The following is a 16,333-nucleotide window of genomic DNA, read 5'->3' on the forward strand; positions in this document are numbered from 1 at the left end:
TCATTACTGAAATGTCTAAGGTCATTAGGGCTATAAATTCGGAACTCGCTAGTCAGTAGCCACTAGTATAGACCATAAATCATAATGGGTTCTTAAAGTGTCAATAATTGGCAATCGTCAAATATAAAATACAGATTACAGAAAATACGGACTATATTCATATTTCAAATAGTCCGTGGATGAAATATGACGTTATCTATCAAGTCTACAACAGGACGTTATAAGACGGGCGGACAGTACAGTAGCAGCCACAGATCTATATAATAAACTCGATTGCTAACTAGCGATAAAAATTGAAGCCGACTGTCCGCCATTCTGGTGGGATATATGTGTGTTATCAATGCATATTATGTATATTTGTATATACTATTATATATATCTGTAATTGTTATAAACATATATTATTCTCGCGTGATAAGGTTCTAATTCCCACCAAGATGGCGGAAAGTGGCTGCTTCAATCTTCTCTATTGGTGGCATGTACAGTTAGCAATCTAGTTTATTATATATGATCTGTGGCAGTAGCTGTTGAGTGCCGACCGGTAATATTACTCTATGTTGCCGACATTCAACCAAGCCCCCGGACAGTGATAAAAATTAACACGGGAAAGATGCTTATCACGAAAAAACGCGACGGCCATCTTCTTAAGGCTACACCATTATAATGTTATATCATAGATTAAATACATATATATTTAATCTATGTATCTAAACATTATTATTTTTAGTTGTCAATTTTTTTGCTTACATTAAAAGTGACTCTTCTGCTTTTATCTATTCTGTGATTCAACCAAAATAGTTATTAGTTCAAAAATAAACCGCTAAAGTCGTTGTTTACTGTTGTTCAGACTTTGGTTATCAATAATTAGTTATCAATAATAAGTTTAGCCTCCCGGTCGACCGTTCTCCCGCGTACGCGAAGTGCGAACTGTTGTGCAGTGTGCAGACGCAGTGTGGCCTATGCACTGCTACTGTGATAGTGTGACTTGAAATGTGAACGGTGCCGGTTTGGTAAAAAAAAAAAAAAATTACGATTTTTTTTTTGGAGGATTATCATATATATATATATATATATTTTTGTACACACGCACGCAGTACGCTTTAACAACGAGAAATTATTATGGGACTTTTAACCGAAGGGCACCCACTTTCCTGGGAAGAAACAAAAAAATTGGCCGATCATGTACGACAGCATGGTATCAATCAGTTTGTAAATTTATATCATCAATTGATGGACCGCAAAGGAGATATACTCAAATGGGGCGACGAGGTGAGCAGTAAAAACGTTGCGCGAATAACACACGTTAAAAGTTTTGTTTTTCCGTAAAAGGCAAAATCTCATTTTGATAATATGTTTATTTTTAGGTTGAATATATTATTGTTAAATTTGACCATGTCAACAAAACCGCTAAAGTTAGACTATGCGCCCAGGAAATATTACATCAATTAAATCAAAAAGAATTAAAAGATCCTGAGTAAGTGTTTTAAATTTCTTAAATTTAAGTTAATAGTCATATCGAGTCGTTAAGTAATATTTCATTATACCTACGATAATAACTTTGGTAGGTATACTAGATTTTGTTCAACTACCAAAGTAACTCGAGCTGTAAGACTGAAAAGCATACAATATTTATATTAGTACATTTTTACAAGGCAAAAAAATACAATTTTTATTTTCAATGTGTTCTTGTCGGTAACGTTCAACAGTTTCCTACAATACCTCATTGAAAAATTGATGAACAATTGTATAATAAATACACATAGAAAATCAATTTATTAGCAAACGCTGTATGACCAAAATCTTGTTTAATTGCATTTGTAACCTTTTGGTTCTCTCCATTTCAACTAATTATTGTTTATAATAAGTCATTAAGACAAAATGTAGTTGCAGTTAAACTATCAATAGATTTTGGCCAAGTTATATTATGTTAATCGTTATCATAAAAAAATATAAGCAATTAGTATAGCGAGTAATGGTACTTGAAAAGTCTTCATGAGGATTTAACATTTATTTATCTTTATTTTCCTCCTTCAGATAAATGGATCCACCTCGGTCGATAATGAATAATACAATGGCCTGTATTGATCCTTATTTTTTACATGCTTATAATAATAACTTCTGTAACATAACATATTATTGCCATTCAAATTCAGTTTGATAACAATTAGAGAAAATAAATGTTTTTATAATATTTTCCTTAAGACCCCAGCCTCACTATCCATTTTTTACTGACTCGTAGTGAGACTAGCTGATCTCAAAGAAAAATGTACCACATAAGATTTCTTAGCTAACAATAAAGTAGCTCAGCTGAGTTGCCGGTTATTTCAAAAAACAATTCTAGCAATCAGCTTTTTATCAAGTTTAAAACCAAATTAATTTTATTGACCTTTTTTATATTTTTAAAGAAAGTTGTTTTACCAAAAAAAAAATCCCGAGTTCCACTCAGAAAAATTTGAGTTTCTCAGTATAAGCCTTTTAATAATTTAGATTTTTAATTTGTATACTTGCGTGAGTTAATAATTTAAAGCATATTTTTATTGAACAAAATTCTTAATAAGTGACAAGAAAATGGACTGCATTCGGTTTATTCTATTCAATTTCTAAACTATGACATTAATTTAAAATTATCAAATTCAAATTTCAAAATATATAGGTTATGTAAGGTTTTTTTTATTATCACGTGTGTTTTATACTATAATTACTTTATGGAAACAAAATTAAATTGTCCAACGAATCATAAAATCGATGTGGGTTTTTTTTGCATAAAATTACGTATAATAATATTTTAATAAGATAAAAAAAAATATTTCGTTTATTTCGAAATTACTCTGAACACGTGGCGCATCATTTTTAGCTAAATATTTTATTAATATAAAAAAAAATGTAAAAAACTGTTGCCTACTCTGATAGAAGAATAGGTAATAGATTATTCAAATATACATTTGATTCTAAATTATTATCCTTTGTATAATCATCAACAGTAGATAATAATAGGATATTGTTCATAGAAGTAAAAAAAACCTATGCCACCGAGGTCGTAAAACTGACTAAAAATACCGTTATTATAGCTAGAAAAAAAGACAATACAATAGGCAACAGGCACTTTAGTAAAACATGTTTGATTGGTATTCTTCATTGATATCAATGTTAAAAAAAATGTCCATGTAAGCGTAACATTTCTAGCGTAGAAAAGTGTCGACATAAAATTTGAACTATGTTGGCCTAACGTTCTTTTCTTATTGTATTGACTTCAATTGCATAGGTTAACTATCGAGCAATAGTTTAATCATTAATTATTCACCTTTTGTTCACACGTCAGTTAATAGCGGCTGTAATTCGTTTTATTTGGCCTATATAGTATGTTTTGTATAGCCGTTTTCAATTTAAATCATTGAAAAGTTTTATCGATGAGTTTTAATTTCGTCCTACACGATTTCTATTTTTGACTATAGTTGAAAACAATTTTTTTTATTTCGTATTACACACGCTTTAGGAAATTTCCCAGTTTTGTCCCCCTCCATCACAATGAAAAATATCTATCGATGCTTCTTGACTATTTTTCTATGTTGTAGCATAATATTTTATTATGAAGTTTACTTGTTTTTAAAAAAAAAATCTATTATTAAATAAACAGCAACATTAAAGTAGTATATAATATTTATAAATAACGCTAGACATGATGTATTAACATATTATATTATAATATGTTAATATATATATATATGTTAAAAGTTTCTATTGCATATCATTCGAACTGTGCGCCCGCCGAGGCTAACATTTAGCTTGAAATTAAAACATAGTAGGTACTCTATATACAAATGTAAATACAATTTTTTATCAAGCTAAAATTGTATTATTTGGCTTTCCGATAGAAGCACGGTGCGGTCATTTCTCCACTGAGTCGTTTAAAAAACATTATTCAAGAGTTTAACCTTGATTTTATATTACGGATAATTAAAAAAATAAACGAATGTATAACTTCAAGAAGTTATCGAGAGAATAGATTGAAACGTTTTTATCAATAGTAATTATTTCAACATATATAAAATTAGCATGGTCGCATCGATTACGTTATGCTGTTAAATTTATTTTTCAAAGTGTTAAAGAGCTTAAAATTTGTAATTGTAGACGTCATATATTATTTCTAAGAGAATTCTTAAAAAACATTTTTTTATAAAAATGTTTTATTCTTTAGTAGTTTAAAACAGAGAGTGCTCACCTTTCTATCCACAATTTCGCTTTTATATACCTATAATTTGGTTTATTTTTACAACATATGAGTACTTATAAATTACAAAAGAGAGTTCGTTTCGTTTTAAGTACGAAAAATGTTTAATCTAGCTGTTAAAAGGTGCGTTCCTCAAAGCAACGCTCATATGATATACATATGTATTACAATACGATAACTTTTAACCTATGCGGCAAATGATAAAGAAATTAAGCAAACAGCACGAATTGTTTATAAATTAATGTTTCCCATTATTGTTCTTGTATTTGGACTCCAGATGTTTTTCGCTAGGTAACTTAATCGTTATTTACCTCTACTGCATTAAATAAAATGTCGATATGTATAAATCCTAAAAAAAAAAAAAAATGTTTGCAACACTCCCGCTTAAGAGGCGAGAGCCTACATTGTAGTTGCATTGGCCTTTTAGGTTAAAAATGACCTAAAACCATTTGAAAACTGTTTAAAAAAAATGCAAAAGGTAGGAATTGTATAATGGCCCCTAAGATTCTATGATGTATCATGTATTATGGTCTAATGGCCAATAAAAAAGTTTTTTTTTTTAATTTTGCGTACGGGTTTTTACACACCAGTTTAATGCAATTCACAAGATCCATAAAAAAATCTATAGACACATTAAATAATTATGTGCTTGCTAGTGAACATTATATTGTGGATTGTTAGGAAATAAATAAACCTAAAAACCAGGTATACAATTAGCATTATTGCATATAATTTGACTGCTGTTATATTATAGACTCTAGCGTGTTAACGAGCACACCACCAAACAACGTATTAAATTTTTATTTTTTATTTGTGGTATCGTCCAACGAAAAATTGTATGTGTTTTATACATTGCGCATTTATTATTTTATATTTAATAAATAACCGTGTTGATTTTTTACGTGCTCTTAATTTTTTTTTCGCTTACACTTTTTCTAATCCTTCATACAGAAAATATTGTTGATTATGTATTATTATAGGGACTAGTTGTTAAGATCTCCAATACTTAATAATACGTATTTTAAATCATATTTTATCACACCTTCTAATTGACGTGATCGGTTTTTCCTATTTATAATACCTATTTATAAGTCTGAGTAAATATTACCTTTTCTGTCGTTCTTATTTATTTTAATTTCATTTTTTATACACAGTTCAATGCTTGTGTTATAAAACAAAATTTAACTTATTTTTTTACAGTATATTGCAGGGAAATAATTTGTTATCTACTTAAGCAGTTAAACTAAAAACGTTGTTAATTATTAAGATAACAGTGCAATGGTGATTCATTGAAGCAGTAAACTATTCTTTGTCTATTACACCTTAACCCAGATTACATTTGTTTCGATTATATATTTTTCGTTTTTATAGCTATAACGCATGTAACGTATATATATATATATATACGCGTACGGGTTTTGCATAACTCTTAACGGGCGGGCGATCGATAAAATAGAATATAATATTTAATTTTTTACTACTAACCCGCAGTTTTTATATTTTGGATTCCACTTATTCAAGGACAACTTGTTTGGGTTGTGGACAATAATAATAATTTTAAACCGTAATAACTTCTCGGGCTAAACGTTGTGTAACGTGAAATACTATTCTTAACCAAGATTCGATACAAAAATCGTATGAGATTAATGATGAGAATAATAATAACGCAGATTATTATGTAAAATGTTACCAAAACTGTGGCAATAACAATAAAATGTTGTCTTGTATGCCTATATATATATATATATATATATATACATAACTGAAACATAATATGAATTAAAAATAGTTAATTTTGGTAAAACATTGAATTAATACCCTGACAGAGATTTGTGGGACGTCTGATTTCTGCATAACGTCATTGAATTATTATATTTCTCATTTTTTTAACACATGGTTGTATAAAAGTGACTAAGTATTTCTAAAACTATATTTTTAGGTCTTTGTCGATATTTCCATTTTGTTCTTATACGTAAGACGCAACGCTAATTAACGATAGTACGCTGAAAAACTGAATACGTTATCAATTCCTTTTCATTAGGAAAAATGTATTATGTTAAAATCGTGCCATTATAATATTTTTCGAAAACTCTAGCTTGATTAATAGCTGTTGATTCCAGTTGATAGATTATTTTTGAAACTAGGACACCCGGATCAATAACCGTTGTCTAGGCCATAGGCATTTTTTGAATAGAACTTATTAACGAGACCTTAACGTGTATTAAGAATAATTTGGTGTATATTATTAATATATTTTTCCCATTTCAGCAATGTAAAATCTTTGTGGAGGCCAGAATACGGTGCGTACATGATCGAAGGCACTCCTGGTAAACCGTACGGCGGGCTTTTGGCGCATTTTAATATTGTCGAAGCCAACATGCGGTACCGCAGAGAGGAAGCGCAACAGTTGCTTGGGCCCGACGAAGTGCTCATGACCATAACCAATTTTCCCAGGTGCGATAACATTTTTTTTTGTACAATGTATACACACATTTATATTTTTTTCTATACCAAAAAAACGCTTTCAATGCCTATTTGGGGGTGTAACACGGGGTCCGTTATATTTTCCATTCGTGGGTCCGCTTGATGTAGGTAATAATTTGATCAGACGTTTACCGAGCATTAAATATCTTGGAAAAAAAATGCCATAAATCCGTTTGGTCCTACTTTTCATCTGTCAGTGTTTAATCGTTTGCGGATGGAAAAATGTTTGAGCGTTTCTTGTGGAATCTGCCGGGGAGCGCATAACGGTAGGGTACGATATGGGCGGGCCAGAAGAACAGAAGCTTTGAAAGCTATATGGACTGGATTTGGCGGGCTTGTAGTTTCAGATGGCCCAGACAGATATAACAAAATTTGCACGCATGGGGCGCATTTGTGTGCAGGCTTGGATGTCCGGAATTCACGTGGCCGATCGACAAGCCGACGCCCGACGCTGGTTCGTCAAGGTCGCTATTCATACCAGATTCGGCCATCTACAAAGGTCATCCCCGGTTTTCCACGCTCACCAACAATATCAGGCAGCGCAGAGGAGAACGTGTAGCCATTAACATTCCAAGTGAGTAAAAATCCCATCTCGGCCGTTTAAGTACCAGACGAAAAAAAAATGTTCGTCTTATTATATTATTTTATTTACTACTGTAAAGCGAGTACCTAATTTCGACTAGCAAAAGTAGTTTGAAAAACAATCGCGTCGTTGTTATAAAAGCTAAATAAACCGAATGATACGTCCTTGAAGATGCTTGATGTTTCACAGTCGAGTCGAGCAATACAATACATAAAAAAAACCCCCTCTGAATAATCATAGTTGTTTTACGGTTCATGTTTGAACGAGTTTGCGTGCATGTTCGAAAAACAGTTAGGCATGTGATCTTTTATTAATTTGAATTATTATATACTAAATAATCCAAATTCAAAATTGCACTTCGCATATTTTGTAACATTTTCGACATTCACAGAATATTTTGTGATTTTTAAATGTTGGGTAACCCCTAATGTACCGATAAAATAATGACAATATGAAAGACATTTTTGTTAGAAAATTAGAATATTTTAGTTGAACAATTTAAAAATATAGTATAAAATCATATTGCTAGAAGAAAAATAAAAGTTTACAATTATTTTGTTTGTACAAGTAAGCTGTTAGATTTTTGGTTTTTCAAAAAAGTAATATTTTTTTTTTTAGAATTAATAAATTATTATTGTGTATTTAAACAAATATGTTTTTTTTTATAAAACTATAATAAAAATATTAAAAATAAAAAATTCAGGTGCATATTAAGGTATTTTTTATTGCATGATTAGGTGTTTTTTTTACACATAAAACAGTTTTCGTTTTTTTTTAGAGTAGGTATGCTTTTCCGGGCCCCTCTTGATAGTTCTGGAAAATAAAATTGTAAATAAATGATTTATTACTTTTATTTTATAATTAAAAGTATATTTTTGTATTAGAATATTTTTAATAACCGTTTAGTGTAATTGGAAGTGAGTAGCTATTTAAAAAAGGGCAAACATAGGGAATATATTATTATTTTGATGAATAATTAGGTTTAAATTGATTTCGTTCTTGACAATTTTTTGCAGGTTAATCAGGTTGGCTTTAAAACATCAGTTTACTTTATAAGTGCAACGTTTATTTTATAATATTTATTTTTACTTAGTTATAACTGATTTATGATGTTCTTTGAACAAAATTTTTAATAAACGTCGTCCAATATGGATAGTCTAAATTTAATTCTGTAAAATAAGACGAGTTCGTTGACCTATTAACTAAATTTTGTTGGAAGCCGATGTTCACTAAAAGTTACAGGTTCTTACAATTAAACAGTACACATTTACTAAATTATTAATGTTCCAATCTAATTGGATCAAACTCGTGTATCATTTTACTTTTTGGTCTTCTACAACGTCAAAAAATAATGACCACTTCTAATCAAATTAAAATCAATTTTTTTTGCACACTGTTTTGCGCCTTTTCTAGGTTATTTGTTCTTATACAATTTCTATTGAATCCACTTACTTTTATAGAATACTGTTTCTTTATAATTACTATTTTAAATCAACTCTTTCGTTTCTATATACACCTTTCTCTGATTCAGCATCTTTATTTGTTAGGGACACGAGCTTTCACCGCGGTCCTTGTCTATTCATTCTTGATCTCTTGGCAACTCCATTAATGGAAAAAATATATAAGCAGCGTGTCCTACAAATTCAAAATATACGTTTTTCTATTTTAAAAAGTTAAAGCAATTTAAAATTAAAACTATTCATACTACCGCGAAGGTAACACAGATACACTGTAATTAGTATAATAATAGGTATATTGGTAATTTATCAACATTAACACTACTGTAAGTTGTATCACGTGAACCATTAAAATACCTATTATAATTCCGATAAGGCCACACACATGTATATACTTAAATTATAACTTATCCAAAAGTGCTTAGGTATGCAAGCATTCAGTACGAAAATTACTGTTAGAAGAGTAGTTGAACTTGACAACTAATCATTTTTAATTTTTTACTTAATCACCAAAATATCTTCACACCCAATACGGTGTGTATTTTTTCAAAATTAAAAATGTCTTCTAGATCGAAATTGTTTTTAGCTTCGGTGTTGGGATTTTTTTAATCGTGATTCTGGTTATGAATTCTTAATAATGATAAAATATCAAGGTTTAAGCACATTGTTTGTCAAAAATATTTTTTATTGTTGAATGAATATAATTATTCTCCAATGAATATATTTTGCATTTCTGAAAGGAGGGGCCTGTCCTTCGTTTACTTTCCTAATTATATTCACATTTCTTGAGAATCGTAGACTTAGGTCTTTTTTTTTAATACTCTCAAAAATAATTTTCGCATCATTCTGATAACGTTATTCGACACTACAATAATTATGAAAAATTTGAATGTGTATATTTGTTGTGCAGATTATAATGTTACTATTCAATTTAATAAAAACAAATAATTTTTTTTTCAAAAATCATTTCATTACAATATTTTACGTGGAGTTGATTATTTTTATCAATTTTTTCGTAATGTGTTAATTGTAAAAAGTAAATGTTCTCTACGTGGTTAATAAACCCATTGAAACAAACAAACCAAGTAATGACAATAATGAGTTATATTAATGACCTTTATCTACTTTTATTATCGGCTAATCCGTACGCTACAACGGCTAATATATATGCATACGATTCAATGTTTAAGCTTTTTATGTTATCTTAACGGTTGAAAAATTATTACTCATAAATAATTTATCACTGGTATGATCACATTTGATGATTTATTTACCATATAAAACGATTTTCAATTGTTTTCTGAAACTACTTACGATTGTATTTAAAACAAACAACGCATATTATATAATTGTTATTAATAATATTTAAAATCTTATCGTTGACGTAAATTATTGTATTAACGGAATTATTATTAGTAATTTAATTAACTGGGCGACATTCTTTGAAGTAGGTACTTAATTGGTGCCGTTTTAATTATTGTTGTATAGTGTATATTCAAATATAACATTGGTGGAAATCCAATTTAGTAGTATTAATACCACTTGTATATTATTATAGTATTATGGATATAACGGTGATTACCGATGTATATACCTCGTGGTCTGTGGGGTAGTCCTAATTAAAACATAAATGGATCGTTATTTATATTATTATTATTATTTTTGTCCGGTTATAATTGTCACACATAATAAGTGTTTACCGCACTTGACTTTCGTTAAGTTTATATTTATTTGAACAAAGAAATAAAATGTATTGCACTTGAATCGCCAAATGATTGTAATATTATGCGCATTGCTCAAACGAATAACAACCTGTTAGATATTTGGCCGTTTTTTCAAAGCTATTGTTTCACAGACGATTTTCGTTGCTAATTTTTTCGCTCTATCTCTGTTACAAGCGACATTTAAAATGGTGTTATCTTATTTTGTGATGTTGTACTCGTGCGGTTATATTAATAAGGATACAAATAATTACACTATGTTAATAGGTATCGCCTATACAATATGCCTATAATCAGTCTTTTCATCAAACCAAGGACATAATATTTATCTTGTGTTGTGCAAACGGCTTCTATATCACAGCACAATTTAATATAATACACTCGTGACGCAATTAAATATACTTAAAACGCATTCATCATGAAATTGTACTTGTCTACGCTGTTCTTTGAAACAATACTCTCGGTAGTCGTTACACATTGGTAGACTTATCCACAATCCAATATTTATTTGACCTTGTCATATGATCAATGCCATTGCAAAATAACTCTTATCGCCCGTATTTCCTTTTAAAGTTTTAAAAGAAGGTATTTTACCAGAACTGTTGTTGTCTCTTTGAAATATTTAAATGGCTTTTCCATCATCAATTACTTTTGAAATAATAAAATTATAATTATCTTTGATCACGTCAAACAGACGATACAGATGTCCTTGGCTATTTTGTTTAATATATAATATTTATTCAAAGTAGATTCAGTAATACAATAATAGTCAACAACTGTTTTGAGTGTTGTATAATAATATATAATATATCGTATATGACTTATATATCAAAACATTATCTTAAATAAGTATTAGTACAGGGCGACCATGAAAACACTTTACATTTTCAAAAAGGCAAAAATAAATAATATTAATTTTTCAAAAAAAATTTTTTTTACTTATGTAACATATTTGTGGGTGTATGCCAATTTTTTACTTCAAGTAGCAACAATGAGGCCAGGAAGGTGATGTCCGTCTTCTATGAGGCAATTTTCAATTCTTTCGAGGAAGTTTCTAGTGTCTCGCTCGTGATTAGTGCCACCTCTGTACGAATTGTCGCTTTCAAATCATCCAAAGAAAATTGCCGTAAAATAAATGGCGTACACTTGTGGCTTACACCACAAGTATCTACTTGATATAATTATATTTTCTTTTTGACATTTTAAACTTTTAAAGGATGGTCGACTGAAGCACTTAAAGAATATTCTAATTTTGGTCTCCATAAAAAACAAGGATACGTTTAGGATCAAGTTAATTTACCGGTTATTTTTGCAAATTGCCGACTTGGATTTTTTTTTTTGTTGAAAAACCGTTAAAAGTCAAGAAATATTTGTATCTTTTGTCTTTTAGAGTTTTTATTAATTTTTATTACTATTGTTTGTTCGGCGTTCTTGTGTTTATGTTCAACTCGTTTTTTTTACTTAATGTTTTTTTTTGTTGACACAAAAAGTGAGTTGTTGTATTAGTTCTTGCGAACTGTAATTTCGTGTCATTGTACTTTGCTGAGAAACAGTAACGACCCGTCGTGTATATATTTATGTCGGCAAATACGAATAATATAGTATATTATAGCTATCGTGATAAATCTTATTTGCTCGGGTTCTCCTTGGCGTACAACTGTTGGTAGTTTTATAGTCGACTAATGCCAGAAACTCAACATAATGAATGTAACCCTATAATAATATCGCCGTTACTTACGGTGCTTTCCTTCAAATCGGTAAATAGTTTTTTGTGAGTTGAATTTCTTTTTAAGAGACCGTGGCCACACCTACCATTAATTTAGAGTTTTGTTATAGGAAATTGCTTACTGATTCTTGATTCAAAATCAAATCTTTAATGTACATTTTTTTAAACCAGTTGAAAGTTTTTTTTTCATATTCATTATTGGTCAAGTTGTCAAGAAATACTGTTACGATTAGTAGAAAATACTTCTAGTCTCTATGGCTCATAGTAAATGTTGTGATAATATAATTAAAAAAAAAAAACAAAACGAAAAAGAGTTTTATATTATACGTACTTGTTATTTTTTTTTAAGAAAAATAGTCTACTAGTATCTCTTTAAAAAGTGGTATATGTATGACGTTTTTTTCCACAATAATTGTTGTATACTGAGGTACCTCAATTACAAAAGTCAACTATCCACATAATTATCCAGCTAAAATAGTCATAATTCATTTTAAGCTTTTTATAAATTATGTAATTAGTAATACTATTACTTACTATAGGCGTAAACATAGTAGACGATAATATCTTTTACTATTGCATTCTAAGTGGAACAGTTTGTGTTTTTAATGTTTTTCATAATATTTCTTTCGCGCGTTGGAGTTTTTGGCTTGCTACCATCTTTGCGCCTAACCGTAAAAAATATTGTCTAGAAAAACTTTTTTAAAGAAGAATAAACGCACCATTTCACATTTTCTATATATAAAGTGAGCGTGTATTTACATGATGTATACGTCGTTAATTTGAAACATTTTATGCGGAAACTCGACGACATAGTTAATTCTGAAAAAAAAAAATCGAGGAGTCTTCAATTAATTTATTATTATATTTAAGCCGGTTCGGCGTGTACAGAATCAACCAAACTGTATGTTTTAGGTAAACTTCAGTTTTTATGTATGTAAATTGTAATTATACCGCAAGTCTATGATTTAAGAATGGTACGGAGTGAGAAAAGTTTTATTGCATTTTTTCATTTCTAAAGACACCAGTTTGATAAGTTCTCGTCCACACAGCCCTATTAAGAGTAACACTAATATCTTACGGTAAATACTAACCTTATCCGTCGTCCCCCCATTGCATACACACGGGATAAATGTAAATGTTATTTTTGTTTTTATAAATTACCAAATTTACTTAACTTTATAAATTATAACGCATTATCAGCAGGAGCGGCGCTCGTGTTAGCAGGATGATAATATTAGAAAATCTCGCCTGATCGTTACTTACGGCGTGAAAGAATTAAACGAATTTTTTTTTGAGGGGGCTTATTTTAAAATGATCGGATGCTAAGTACACCCAAGCACCTTCCTAATTGTGCTCTTATGCACGTTAAACGTATTTTCTCATCAAAATATGGCGAAGACTATGACCGACTATTTCCCTTCGCACCACATCCCCGTTGTCGTCTATTATAGAATATTGAAATTTTATTTTTCAAACTAGACTAGCTAATTAACAGTTTATCCCGTGGTTACCGTATCCGTTTTCGTTGTAGTATTCAAAGACAAAAACACACCTAGTCCGTTCAAAGAAGACCTTAAAAGCATGGGAGGCGATATGGACAGCCTGAACGCGGCTCTACCGGATCACGTGTACATGGACGCCATGGCTTTTGGCATGGGTTGTTGCTGTTTGCAGATGACATTCCAAGTATGTGAATAACCCCGTTAGACCCCGACTACCGGAGTACTTTAATGCATTGGTTCGTATTGTTTCAGGCTTGTTGTATCAGAGAGGCGCGAACCCTGTACGATCAACTAACCCCACTGTGTCCGATTTTGGTGAGTTAAAGTTAAAAAAAAAATATATATCAAGCATTTTGCTATGCTAAATCGTTGGAGTTACTTATTTTTTACCATGTGTATATGTATAGTTGGCGTTGACGGCGGCTTCACCAGTGTTCCGTGGATATCTGACCGAAGTGGATTGCCGTTGGGACGTTATATCGGGATCCGTGGACTGTCGAACCCGACAGGAACGTGGTCTGGAACCGTTGACCACCGACAAGTTTGTCATACCCAAGTCACGTTACGACTCTATCTCGCTGTACCTTTCAAGTCAAGGGGAGGAGTAAGTTGTCACGATCTCGTTACTCTTTAATTTTGTCGTATTGTTCGTTTTTAATGTATGTGTCGTCATCCGTAGATTCAACGACGAGCCCGTGATGTACGACGAGAACATCTACAAAAAGCTCAAGAATGCCAATATAGACCATCAGATGGCTCAGCATGTGGCTCACCTGTTCATCAGGGACACCGTATCTCTGTTTAGCGAAAAAGTACACCAGGACGACACCGTTGAAATGGATCATTTCGAAGTCTGTTAAAAAATTATAAAATTAAAAATATCTGTACATAACAGCGCTATTGTAATTTTTCAAATAATGAGTTTTGGCGTAACGTAAAGTATGTACGGTTTAGGTTAGCGGATATTATTTTTCCAATTGGCGTACATTATAAAAAAACAATATTACTATCCGCTAACCATAGTTTTAGGTTATGCAAAAAGTTCCTATTATTTATAAACAAGTCCAATAACGCCATCATGTTAATATTCAGTGGTAATAAGATACAAAAACCAAAGATATGATGTTTTGAGACACTTGCTAAGTACTGTATTATCAAGCAACACTAGTTGTAATGAATTTGACTAAACCAGAATCGGGTATGAGAGCAAATTTTGGATTTTAAAATTAAATTTTACAACTCTTAGGAAAATGGACTTTTTTTTTGATTTTTTATATTTATTACAAAATTAATTCAATAGACTAATATATCAAATTGGCTAGCATTAAACTTTTTAAAAAAGGCATTAGACCAAGTTCTCTTATAATTTCTGAAAAGATTAAGTTTATGTGTTGCGTTTCCTATATTTTACCATAATAAAAATATTAATTATATCTTATTAAAGTTATGTTCTATCCGCAGAACATTCAGTCAACGAATTGGCAGACCATGAGGTTCAAGCCGCCACCGCCTCAGTCGACTATCGGTTGGCGGGTCGAATTTAGACCATGCGAGGTGCAACTGACGGACTTTGAGAACGCCGCCATTGTATGTTTTGTCGTTTTGCTCACCAGGGTGATACTGTCGTATCAATTGAACTTCATCATTCCCATAAGCAAGGTGCAATTTTTTAATAACCATCACTATTGACCTGTCGTATACAATATCTATTATTTAAATAACTTACAGGTAGATGAGAATATGCGTAATGCTCAAAAGCAATCAGCTGCTCAAAAAGAAAAATTCTGGTTTCGCAAAAACATTACCTCACCGTCTAAAGCTACAGGCGTGGTCAACGGTACCGCTGATGACACTTTGTACACGCTTATGTCCATAGACGAGATCATCAATGGAAAGGTACGTTTGGAACAGTAAATCATAAAGTCACCATAAATGTATATATAACATTTTTTTTAGAGTGGCGAATTTCCTGGCCTAATACCGCTAATTCACAGTTACCTCTCGAGCATGGAAGTTGATGCCGACACGCATTGCACAATACAGCAGTACTTGAAATTAATCTCAAAACGTGCATCCTGTAAAATTGATACGACTGCTAGCTGGATACGTAGATTCATCACAGAACATCCGGCCTACAAGTAAATATAAAATCCAACATTTTTTTTTTATTTTACATCAAAATTGTGTTTACGTGACTCAAATTTTATTTTTATTTTAGGCAAGATTCTATAGTCAGCGAGGAAATTAACTACGATCTTCTAATGACTGCCAACGGGATTCAATCAGGTCGCATTTCGTGCCCCCAGTTATTAGGCGACTGTTTATTAGCCAATTCTAAAACGAAAGAAACAATTCCACCCGCCGTTCAGAAGGTATACTCGTGTACCCAATGAACATCAATGTTTCCTCCATTACCTTTATATTATTTAAATTTATACACTTATGAGGCTAGTAACAAATGTAATACTTCTTTACTCTATCACTTATGAATAATTTTTTATTATGACATAATATTGTGTTTATGTAACTACTTAAATCAAATATTTATGTGAGATGCTAGGGAAGTCTGGGAATACGAGTAGCTCATTATTATTAATATATATGTATAAATTATATATATATATATATTTTT

The 16,333-nt window shown here is 30.9% G+C and overlaps 2 protein-coding genes across 3 annotated transcripts in view; both read left to right on the forward strand.

Annotated features, from left to right (window-relative positions):
• The window catches only part of LOC126840652 (uncharacterized), a 140,985-nt gene that overhangs the window by 15,273 nt on the left and 109,379 nt on the right, over nucleotides 1-16,333 (forward strand). The window lies entirely within an intron of this gene.
• LOC126840648 (glutamate--cysteine ligase catalytic subunit) lies at nucleotides 922-16,317 on the forward strand. Of its 2 annotated transcripts, XM_050576523.1 has the most exons (13): nucleotides 922-1,010; nucleotides 1,095-1,269; nucleotides 1,365-1,474; nucleotides 6,497-6,682; nucleotides 7,114-7,286; nucleotides 13,731-13,885; nucleotides 13,954-14,016; nucleotides 14,109-14,305; nucleotides 14,381-14,552; nucleotides 15,163-15,360; nucleotides 15,430-15,597; nucleotides 15,658-15,839; nucleotides 15,920-16,317. In XM_050576523.1, the coding sequence occupies exons 2-13, from the start codon at nucleotides 1,120-1,122 to the stop codon at nucleotides 16,092-16,094; spliced, it is 1,929 nt and encodes a 642-aa protein (XP_050432480.1). In that variant the 5' UTR covers nucleotides 922-1,010; nucleotides 1,095-1,119; the 3' UTR covers nucleotides 16,095-16,317. The 2 variants fall into 2 exon arrangements, with proteins under 2 accessions (XP_050432480.1, XP_050432479.1); XM_050576522.1 differs by having other exon boundaries at nucleotides 929-1,269.

Source organism: Adelges cooleyi, unplaced genomic scaffold (assembly GCF_023614345.1).
Source record: "Adelges cooleyi isolate 19-005CV unplaced genomic scaffold, UGA_ACOO_1.1 ACOO_flye_CR_arks_rails_tigmint_CR_PRNA_376, whole genome shotgun sequence".
Lineage (NCBI taxonomy): Eukaryota > Metazoa > Arthropoda > Insecta > Hemiptera > Adelgidae > Adelges > Adelges cooleyi.